Raw genomic sequence first — 12,206 nt, 5'->3', positions numbered from 1 at the left:
ATAAAAAATTTAAAAAAAGAGTGAATATATCACGTTTTTTTATTTAGTAGAAGCACAGTTATAGCTAATGAAATATAGGTTCATATTCGTCAAATTCCAAGTGGAATATTTTAACGTGAAATAACCAAAAATGAAGCACGTTTCGGGGAAAACTCATTTAAACTTATTTAAAGTGTTTAAAAAAAGCTTCATTTTTGTTTTATAAAAAAAATTTCTAGCATCGAAATTAAACAAGTTACGCTCAAAATAAAGTTAGTCCCTTTTGGTTTTGGTAAAAAAATCGAGAAAATCACCCCCTAGCTCTATAGAACAAAAGTTACTTAAAATTAGTCAGTTTACCCATTTCCGGAGTTGTTTTGGACATATATTTTTTCACCCCCAAGAGGGGGTGAAAGTCACCCCCAGGGCAAAAGCACACGTCGGCACAATATCCCTTTTTTTCTTTGACATGTAAGCTATGTGTATGCCAAATTTCATGTCAATCCAAGCGGTTCTTTAAAATTTAGAGCAAAAACCGTGAAAGAATGGACTATGGCACTGAAGTTGATCTAATGGCTCCTAAAAATATTCGTAAGAGAAAATTGTGTAAAGTGTTTACTTTATTTCTAACTGATCCAAATAATATATGTGCTTATTAAAAAAACGAAAACCCTATCGAAAACTTTCAGGTGGATATGACGCCAAAGTTATGGATTTACTAAGAAATCATGAGAGAAGCAGCTTAAATTAGATCAGGACAAGCAAAGAAAAGGAGAAGAAACGGTTGGAAGCTCACACAACCCAATTGAATAAAATGAAACCAAAAAGCTGCTAGAAGAAATGCTAAAAAAATGTGTAGAAGTAAGAAAAAAAAGATCATAATTTCTACCAAGAAAAGAAACGAAGCAGTGTACAATCTGCAATAGTTTAGAAATACTGTAAGAGCAAAAAGAGATCCCTAATGGGAGATAAGAAGAAAATAGATTACAAGAGAATTTCAGCCAGTTGTTTAGCGAGCTTATTATATACTTAGCTATATTTATATCCTTGTGAAATTTTTTGTCAAAAATGAACTATGTATTTCGACCAATTATCTTTTGTATAAGTTTTGTATAACTACTTTGATAGCCTTCATTTGTAAAGGCTCCCACTTTGTGTGACAACTGTAATATTCCACAAGCATGTCCTTGCAGAGTATCCAAGATATTAGTTTCAGAGAAAGACCAACCACATCATCCGATAAACAAGTGAAATTTTAGGAAGAAATTGTAAAATTTGACTATTGGTAAAATTGGTAAATAAAGACGTTAGTATACTTAACAAAATTTAATATTTATCAGTAAAATTATCTCATTTATAGAGCCGTTAATAATTTCAGGGGTTGATGCGACGGTGTGTGTGCAATAAAAAAATATTTTAGAAACACAAATAGAGCTTATAGAAAGCCATATTTTTCCAAATAATAATTAAAGTTTCAATTATTATTTACCTAAATCATACACACACATCATTCTATTTTCTTTGCAGGTACCGCAGATGTCAGCGGTTTTGTAGCAGCTTTGTGTTTGACATATTTCCCTTCTTTGTTTCCTGGTTTTCTAGAATTAGTGGAACGTGAAACTTCTGCCTGTGGCTAAGCGCCAACAGTATGTTCGTCAACAAGATCTAATATACATTACTTACGTGAAGATATTATAATGTAAGGAAAGAAAAACAATAAAACAATTTGATCCAGTAAATTGTTAAATAGTAAATAAAATATTACAAATTTAAATTATTGTAAATAATTGTTTACAGGGTGATTGATTAGTAGGGTAAAGCTCAATAGATCCGCTATAGCAATAGATAGCAATAAAAGTTGCTAACAAAAATTGTAGCCAACTTTGTAGTATGGTATAGTTAGACCCAAACCCAGACATCCAAAGTGAAAGTTATCCTCCAACACCAAATTATTCTATATGGTCCACATATTGTTCAGGAAAAAGTCACACCATTTTGAGCGTCGGGTTTGGGGGGGAGAGGGGGAGAAATCTGCAAATTCGTAGTTTTTTAGGTTTTTCGTCAATATTTCTAAAACTAAGCGGTTTAGCATGAACAACCCTCTACACAAAATTGTTCTACATTAAATTTGAAATAAAAAAGGCCCTATGCATAACCCTTCTAAAATGAACGTTTCCAAAGTTACGGAGGTAGTATAGTATAATTGGTTCAAAAAAAGGCCTAACCCAGACATCCAAAGTAAAAGTTTTCCTTCAACATCAAATTGTTCTATATGGTCCACATATTGTTCAGAAAAAAGTCACACCATTTTGAGCGTCGGGTTTGGGGGGGGGGGAGAGGGGGAGAAATCTGCAAATTCGTAGTTTTTTAGGTTTTTCGTCAATATTTCTAAAACTAAGCGGTTTAGCATGAACAACCCTCTACACAAAATTATTCTACATTAAATTTGAAATAAAAAAGGCCCTATGCATAACCCTTCTAAAATGAACGTTTCCAAAGTTACGGAGGTAGTATAGTATAATTGGTTCAAAAAAAGGCCTAACCCAGACATCCAAAGTAAAAGTTTTCCTTCAACATCAAATTGTTCTATATGGTCCACATATTGTTCAGTAAAAAGTTTCACCATTTTGAGCGTCCGGTTTGGGGGGGGGGGGGGAGATGGGGGAGAAGTCGGTAAATTAGTAGTTTTTTTTACGTTTTTCGTCAATATTACTAAAACTATGCTTTAGCGTAAGAAATGTTCTATACAAAAATGGTCTACATAAAATTTAAAACAAAAAAGGTTTTAAACATAATTGTTATAAAATCAACGGTTCCAGAGTTACGGAGGGTGAAAAGTGGAGGTTTTCGATACTTTTTATATTAACCGATTTCTCCCCCCTCTTCCCCCCAAACCCGACGCTCAAAATGGTGTGACTTTTTTCTGAACATTATGTGGACCATATAGAACAATTTGGTGTTGGAGGATAACTTTGACTTTGGTTGTCTGGGTTTTTGGTATAGTTATATCATAAATATTGCTCAAAAAATATAAAAAGTATCGAAAACCTCGAATTTTCACCCTTCGTAACTCTGGAACCGTTGATCTTATAACAATTATGCATAGAAAATTTTTGTTTTAAATTCTATGTAGAACATTTTTGTATATAACTTTGTTTAAGCTAATGCATAGTTTTAGAAATATTGACGAAAAACTTAAAAAAACTACTAATTTACCGGCTTCTCTCCCATCTCCCTCCCAAACCGGACGCTCAAAATGGTGTAACTTCTTACTGAACAATATGTGGACCATATAGAACATTTTGGTGTTGGAGGAAAACTTTTACTTTGGATGTTTGGGTTAGGCCTTTTTTTTGACCAGTTATACTATACTACCTCCGTAACTTTAAAACCATTCATTTTAGAAATATTATGCATAGGGCCTTTTTTATTTCAAATTTAGTGTAAAACAATTTTGTATAGAAGGTTGTTCATGCTAAACTGCATAGTTTTAGAAATATTGGCGAAAAACTTAAAAAACTACGAATTTACCGATTTCTCCTACCTCTCCCCCCAAACCCGACGCTCAAAATGGTGTGACTTTTTTCTGGACATTATGTGGACCATATAGAACAATTTGGTGTTGAAGGAAAACTTTCACTTTGGATGTCTGGGTTAAGCCATCTTTTGGATCAACTATGCTATACTATTGAGCTTCACATTACAAAATTAGTTACAATGTTACAGGTTGTTCGATAACACAGTTGCAGACCAAACTTATGTTTTTTTTTAATGTAGCACCATATATTTTATTATATATTTCAAATCCTGTTAAATTCTCCATTACAAAAATATAATGGTTTGCTATGTTATACACTTATACAGGGTATTTACAAAGTTATAACCAATTATATTATATGAAAATCGTAACAAGTTCAACTCCCTGTATGAATAAAAATAAGCAAAACAGCAATGGTTTATTAATGCCATATTTTTTACGTATTGTCAAAATTTTCAAGAATGATTGATATTGCTAATTTTCTTTATATCAAGTACAGGGTGAGTCAAAACGCAAGTACATTATTTTCTCAGTAATTTTAAATGGAACACCCTGTATTTTATATCACTATTGAAAAGTACCATTACCGTACTTCAACTTTTAGATAACATTCCCTATGTCTAAATTTATTAGTTTTCGAATATTTTCATTTTTCAATGGACCAGTAGCGTGGCCACCCAAATCACCAGAATTTAATAAACTAGACTGATTGTTTTGGGGTTACGTTAATAATGAAGTTTATAAAATACATCCAACAACAAGGGATGAGATGAAGAATATAATACAATGTGTATTTCGATGTGTTAATTTACAAATGCTTCGTAGAGTAAGTAGCTCATTCAATGATCGTTTTTAGGCGTGCATAAATGTGTTAGTAGGTAATTTTGCACACCTTATGTAATTAAATATTAAAAATATTTTATTATAAGTAGCTTCTAATTTTTTCAAACATGTTTTTTTTGCAAAATTTGTTACTGATAAATTATTTTTTGTTCTTTATTTGTTACAATGTTACATTTACATACAATTGTGTTTGTGTTTTTTTTGTAAAATGTATTACTAATTTTCTTTCTTTATTTGTTACATTTACATAAAAAAGTAGTTTTCAATTGTTTCAAAAATGTTGCATGTTGTGGTTGTGTTTTTTTGGTAAATGTATTGCTAATAAATTATTTTTATTTCTTTACTTGCTACATTGTTACATTGATTGCCGGATTAATAATAAGTGATCGTCAATTGTCAATGCAGTTATGGCTTACTTAACATTTAGATAAATTTAGACACCTAAAATAATTTGCACTGAAAAATGAAAACATCTCGAAAACTAATAAATTTGGACATACGGAATGTTATATAAAAATTAAAGTACGGTAATTTTACTTTTCAATAATTATATAAAATACATGGTGTTATATTTAACATTACTGAGAAAATAATGTACTTGCGTTTTGACTCACCCTGTGTTTGATATAAAGAAAATTAGCAATGTTAATAATTCTTGAAAATTTTGACAATAAACAAAAAATACGGCATTAATAAACTATTGCTGTTGTGCTTATTTTTATTTATACAGGGAGTTGAATTTGTTACGATTTTCATAAAAAATTGGTTATAACTTTGTAAATACCCTGTATAACATAACAAACCTTTATACTTTGTGATGGAGAAGTTAACAGGATTTCGAATATAAAATAAAATAGAGGGTGTTTCATTAAAAAAAAAACATAAGTTTGGTCTGCCACTCTGTTTTCGAACAACCTGTAACATTCTATCTAATTTTGTAATGTGAAGCTCAAAGTTGGCTACAATTTTTGTCATTAACTTTTATTGCTGTCTATTACTATAGTGGATCTATTAAGCTTTACCCCACTAATCAATCACCCTGTATTATTCTCAGAAGCTAGGTGTTTGGCAATCCAGTAAAAAAACTTTCAAGCTATAATGTAAATTGAGTGATCAGCAAAAACGTATAGTCGAAACGGAAATCCGTCAGAACGCGCAATAAAGTGGCAGTATCAATGTATTATACAAGTATTATACAATGTATTATATTAAAATATCAAAGATATTTTGAAATTAATTTTAAATAGTACTATCGGAGGATGTAGGGAAACAGATTTAAATCAAAACGAAACCGTAGATTTTCTTATTTTACTAATATGATATTTTATCATCCCATTAATAATTTTAAATTAGTCGATGGATATTAGTACGGTTAAAATATTTAGATAATAAATATTAGCCAGAAAAATTAAACGTTTTTTCTACTTTTAAGGACAAAAAAAGGAAATTTAAAAAATTCAGCGGAACCGAATTCAAAATTATTTTGCACATCATAGTTGAAAATTTGGTTGATTAAAACATCTCATTTTTGTTGATAAAAAAATATATTAATTTGTCTGGACTAAATTACGGTTCTGTTGAAATGTGTAAGACTATATTCACAAATTGTTGCTAAACTTAATTTGGTTATATTTGATTTAAATTTTCGGACATCTTAGATATTAGTGCACCCTATGTAACGCACATCTGAATCTTATATTTGTGCGTCACAGTGTTGCTATGCCATTTCTTTCATAGTTTCAATCAATGTTAAATTCTACAAGAATAATAGAATAAGAACGTTTACTTCTCCGTCATTATACTAGGTAGAATGACAAATGAGGTGTCAAATGAAAGCCTATAATCCAAGGATAGTTCTAGATAAGCGTTTTATTGGAGATTTCTAATGTCGACATTAAAAGTTCCACTATTTTTTTTTCTATAAAACATTTTAATCTAAAACTTATCAGAAAACTTCTTTGTACTCTCTACTTTCAGATAAACGTGATTAAGAAGCTTAATTTTAAACTTCGTCACACAACTTTTGCGATTAAACTTTGCAATGCACAAATCCGCACCATTTTCTTTGAAAAATTCATAACCTTTATTATGATAAGAATAAAAACTTGAACAAGGTACCTTTGTCTTCAGAAATGTTAGAGCTATATACTGTAAAAATTTCAGAAAAAATATTAAAATGGAACAGAGTTGTAGCGAGGTAAACGCAAAAAACGTGACTTCATTTTTATTTATTTTTAGGTTAAAATTGCGATTTTGACAATGTTCCCCCATATAAAATTCAAAATAAACGTCATTTTTGTTTTCAGCACCCTCGAAAATATAAAGTTTGAATAAAATTAGCTATTCACCCCTCCGTGGTCAGTATCTCGAAAACTAAGGGCTTTTTTGAGGGTGTCCCGCTCGTGTATAATATCACAAAAAATTGTAACGTGATAGTATGAAAAAATAGAGGATACGGCAACGGTGTTACAAGTGATGGTCGGATCCAATGCCAAAATCTACACAGACATACTAGGGTGCACTAATATTCAAGATGTCCAAATTTTCTAGGGGATTTCCGAGCCTACTATACATTCATTATCTTTCGAGTATTTATAGTTCTATATTATATTGCTTATTAATATAGCAATAATATAGTTCTATATTATTGCTATATTATATTGCTGTTGGCAGCAGGAAACAAAGTGACCATAGCCATTATGATATCCAACCTCCGATAGGAGAGGGAACTTTAAGAAGAAGATTATATTGCTATTGTATGTTCTGAAGTTGTTTTTGTAGCAACTTAATACAACTAACTATTTTTACTGAAAATAGGTCACAGGTTTATTTTAAAATAAGTTTATTGTGACGTTTCTATTTCCACTTTGGAATCCGTTCTCAAAATACAAAACATTATAAAATTAAACAAATTTTGTCGGGGATTGTCTTTCCAAAATTGTCATTTCACTTACTTGACTTACAAGGAGGAGACATAAAATTCTGATTAATTGTGTGTTTCTGCATTCTTTTTATGTAAGTTATGCGTTTGTGTATGTAAGTTTGTATATTATACACATATACAATAAATAAAAGTGTTGTTTAAAAGATAAAATACAATTTTCGGCTTTGAGGCTTTTCAACACAAGAAATTATAGACCAGGGCGCATCTGTAAACATATTAGTACATTTGGACGTTGAGAGGTGACTCAAATTTTTTTGCAGAAATTGTTTGAAAATATATCAAATAATAATATTTGAGTTATCCTCCCTCTCAAAAAGGTCCGGAACATTGTTTAAATAATCAAAATGTCAAAAAATTAAGGAAAAATTCGATTTTTTTCTTGGTTTTTTGATTATAACTTTAAAAGTATTCATTTCCGAGAAAAGTTCTACTAACATAAAAGTTGCGTAATTAAATTTACTACAATATAGAATTGGTTAAAAATTTAAAAAATAGTTACCCTTGTTGCAAAATAGCAATAATTGCGAAAAAAACCATACAAAAACAAGTATTCGCATTTTACGTTTTTCAACCATTTATGCTGTACTTTTGACCTTCATATTTGACCCAGAAAAACCTTATGACATAATAAAATAAAACTGTAAATTTTATTAAGATCGGTTAAGGCTATGGGTACATAATTCGCAAATATTTTACGTGTATCCCTACTTTTTCTGTCTTTACACGGCAAATTACGTGTAGTAAACTTCACACTGGTATGGATATGTAAACATTACTAGAATGTCATTCTACTTGAAAATGTGATCATTAATTTAAAGAGATGGGTTTTGAATGTTAATAAATGTGATAATTTTTTCATTAACTATGTATTCACTGATTGTAATAATTTATTTGTACAATAAAGACTAATACTCAATCGAGAAAAGAGGAAAAGTGTTAAAGTGATTTTTTAATAATATATTGTTATGGAACGCTTAAAATTTTGAACATCTTTAACAACAAAATACTTGGATCACAGAATATATTATCCTGATGTATTCTCTGCTTGGATCTTCCACAAATAATACACAATAAATAACTTTTTATTAAGTTCACGTCTTAAATCAATGATTTATCAAATACACTATATATCAATAATATTTAATCAATTACTCAATATATTCCCGATGCAATGTCAAATATTTAAAATTGTCACTGCTTGTCAGTGTCTGACTGACAATATATGCTGACAATATTATATTCGGCTGAGTGCGTTGTAAGACAAAGATAGATTTGGAAAATATTACCACGGTATTGTGTTCATTTTTTTCGAATCCTGAAAAAACCAATAAATATTTTTGAAAAATTTAAACGCAGAATGAAAGACTAAATTATTACCGAGGGCCGAAAGTCCCTTAGAATAAATAAAAAGTTTATTTTGAATGATATATTTGAAATTAAAAATCACACTAAATTTTCTCTTAGTTTTTCACCCCTGTAACTTATTAAAATAAACATTATAGAAGTTCTCAGGGACTTTCGGCCCTCGCTAATAACGTAATCTTTCATTCTGCGTTTAACTTTTTCAAAAACACTTATTAGTTTTCTCAGGATTCGAAAAAAATGAATCCCCATTTGAATAGCATTGCAGCCGAAAATACGTACCGATCCTCTTAAATAGATTTTGCAGAATAAATTTTGCAATCCAGCTTTCGTAAAAAATATTCATTTTTTCAAAATGTTACAGGACTGAAAATAAAGCAGATAGCAAGTTGAAGATTTTTTTGCATATAGAAGTGTACTGTACCTTTCATTCGCAGTTTTGCAAAATTAAAATCGATTAACACCACGGCGTCAGGAATTTTTTTAAATAAACATTAATTATTGGTGCTACGCGCAGGACAGGGGATAGTTTGCTCTAATTGGGCATTGCAATGACCTTTGATAATGATTGATACATTTTAATTTTTATTACATTTCGACATAAATAAATAAATTTGTTTATTGCAAAATAAAAACACATACTCTATCCTTTGAAATAACACTTTTATTAGCAAAAACTTTATTTGTTCATATATTTTAACTTAAATAATAAAAGTTTATTATTTTTAAACATATGCAATTGTTTAAACAATATTTCACAAACAATAATAAAATTAGTTTGATTTTTGTGGAATTAAAATATTAAAATACAACAAAATATAGAGTAAGAAAATAATATATTAGATAAAGATTGGAAGACATTTTGGTGGAAATCAACTTGTGTGAATCGAACACCGCTGTCCTGCGCGTAGCACCAAAAATTATTGTTTATTTCAAAAATTTTCTGACGCCGTGGTAATTATTCGATTTTAATTTTAAAAATTGCATATGAAAGATACAGTACACTTCTATAAGCAAAAAAAATTTAACTTGCTATCTGCTTTATTTTCAGTCCTGTAACATTTTGAAAAAATGAATTTTTTTTGCGAAAGCTGGATTGCAAAATTTATTTTGCAAAATCTATTAAACCGATCTTAAAGAAATTTACAGTATTGTTTTACTGTATCATAAAGTTTTTCTGGGTGAAATATGAAGGTCCTAAGTGTAGCATAAATGGTTGAAAAACGTAAAATGCGAATACTTGTTTTTGTATGTTTTTTTTTTCGCAATTATTGCCATTTTGCAACTAGGGTGATTATTTTTTAAATTTTAACTAATTTTATGTTGTAGGAAATTTAAATACGCAACTTTTATGTCAGTACAACTTTTCTCGGAAATGAATACTTTTAAAGTTATAATCAAAAAACGAAGAAAAAAATCGAATTTTTCCTTCAATTTTTGACATTTTGATTATTTAAACAATGTTCCGGACCTTTTTGAGAGGGAGAATAACTCAAATATTATTATTTGATTTATTTTCAAGCAATTTCTGCAAAAAAATTTGAGTCACCTCTCAACGTCCATCTCAAAACAGATCCGCCCTAGACTATTAGTGTTGTATGGTTCTACAAGCTCATGGGGAAGGTAGAAAAAAGTAAAAAAATAGTTGGTGTCGACATTTCGCTAAATTTTTAAATACGTCTTTATTTCGTTAGCACGTGTATTATTCCGAAATTAATGGACAATTGTCATATTCTCGTAGATATATCTTGATTCTTCATATACCGCTAACCAGAATTTTATTCCAAAATTGTCAGGTTTATTACAATTAAAAAAAAACAAAAGAAAAAGTTACCTCGAGCAGTCTTTGCTGTAAGTTGTATACCCTGTGCTTCATAAAAGGCTGGCAGTCCGTAGTCAGTTATTTTAAGGACCCATCGGGCATCTATAACACAGTTTCTTGAAGTTAGAAATCCGTGTACCTTAATAGGAGTTGAATGAAGGTATTTCATCCCCTGAAACAGAAATAAACTTATATATAGTTAAGACTTATTTATATATATATAGTTGTTCCATTTTATCTTTGCCAATGTCACGGGCATGTTAACATTGTCATGATTCATTTTTAAACAAGTTAAATCAAAACATAAAATGAAACGTACGCCGATGTGTAGTATCATTGAAACATACTGTCAGTGGTAATAAATAGTAAATGGCTATTATCCCGTGGAAGTCTCTTATAAAGTTATTTTATTATTGTTTAATATTTTTCACTATTCATTAGACTGATGGACTCAACATTAAACAGATTGAACATCGTACCGACTATTACTAGTATAAACATAAATATAGAACGTTAATGAGTAAATTAAAAATATGTCACAACAAAGTTAATTATTGTTATGAAGATATAATTTTACCTAAGTTTGAGAAATACAAAATTATCTAGTGACTTACATAAAAAATCAATTATTGTTTTTAATATATCGCACCTTTGGGAAAAAGTGACACAAGTGCAAACTTTTCACAAATTGAGTTTTCAACACTAATACTCTTCCTTTTCTGGGGTCAAAGATATCAGAATTGCAACTCTTCCTGTATTTAACCGAAATATTATACTTATTTTTTATAAATATAAAACCAAATAAACTTTATTATTAACTTATTAATTTTATTATGTCACATAAAATCATAAACGTCAAAATTCATAGTAAACAAGTTATCCACGACATGCCATATTGTTCATCCTTGTTTAACTTATTGTGGTTTCTATGGACAAGCGGCTTAATTTTGCGATACTCGTTTCTATGTGTAAAAAAGACACCTACGTTTTTCTCATGAGCATCTTTCAGTGCGTCACAGTTTTTCGATTTCATTCTAATGCATTAAATTGTATGTGACAGAAAAAAACGCACGTCAGTGATTACATTTCATCAGTGACATTTATAACATTTATTCTAGTTGTCAACAGATGGCGCTATAATCGAAAAAAAAATATTTACGAATTATATAATATATCTACGAATATAATCTGTACAATTTATGAGACTATACAAATCAAAGAAAATACCAGGTTATAAATGCAATAAACACAGTTGATTTGATTTTATGCCAAATTGCAAATAAAATGTGACAACTGTCAGATTTAACTAAAATGTCATGTTAGAATAAATGTTATAAATATGTATATCATGGACTTGTCTATTTTTTTCTATCATTTGTGACGCACTGAAAAATGCTCATGAAAAGAAGCATATTATACACCTACTAATATAAAAAGTAATTCGTGACTAGTTTCATGCATGGGAAAAGTTAGAGTGCAAGAACTTATATGTATAATAATAATACATGAATAAAAAACCGTAAAACTGAGTGGCACATACAGTATTCCAGCTACAAAGGAGCTGATTTGAATATTAAGTACGTGGCGCGAAAATGTATTTTCATTTTGGTGGAAAATAAAATTCTAGTTTTATTTTAAAAAATGTTTCCATAATATTTGCTAAATTTGAAGTCAAATGCGCCACAAAAGAGCTTCAAAGTACAAACTCTATCAAAGTT

The 12,206-nt window shown here is 29.6% G+C and overlaps 1 protein-coding gene across 1 annotated transcript in view; it reads right to left on the bottom strand.

Annotated features, from left to right (window-relative positions):
* Window positions 1–12,206, bottom strand: part of LOC114348418 (retinal guanylyl cyclase 2) — a 368,770-nt gene that overhangs the window by 220,788 nt on the left and 135,776 nt on the right. Inside the window, exon 4 of the mRNA XM_028298999.2 lies at window positions 10,501–10,660. Coding sequence (XP_028154800.2) covers window positions 10,501–10,660 — 160 coding nt within the window. The remainder of the gene's footprint in view (window positions 1–10,500; window positions 10,661–12,206) is intronic.

The sequence above is a fragment of the Diabrotica virgifera genome, chromosome 2, assembly GCF_917563875.1.
Source record: "Diabrotica virgifera virgifera chromosome 2, PGI_DIABVI_V3a".
NCBI lineage: Eukaryota > Metazoa > Arthropoda > Insecta > Coleoptera > Chrysomelidae > Diabrotica > Diabrotica virgifera.
This window is presented reverse-complemented; position numbering and strand designations above follow the sequence as displayed.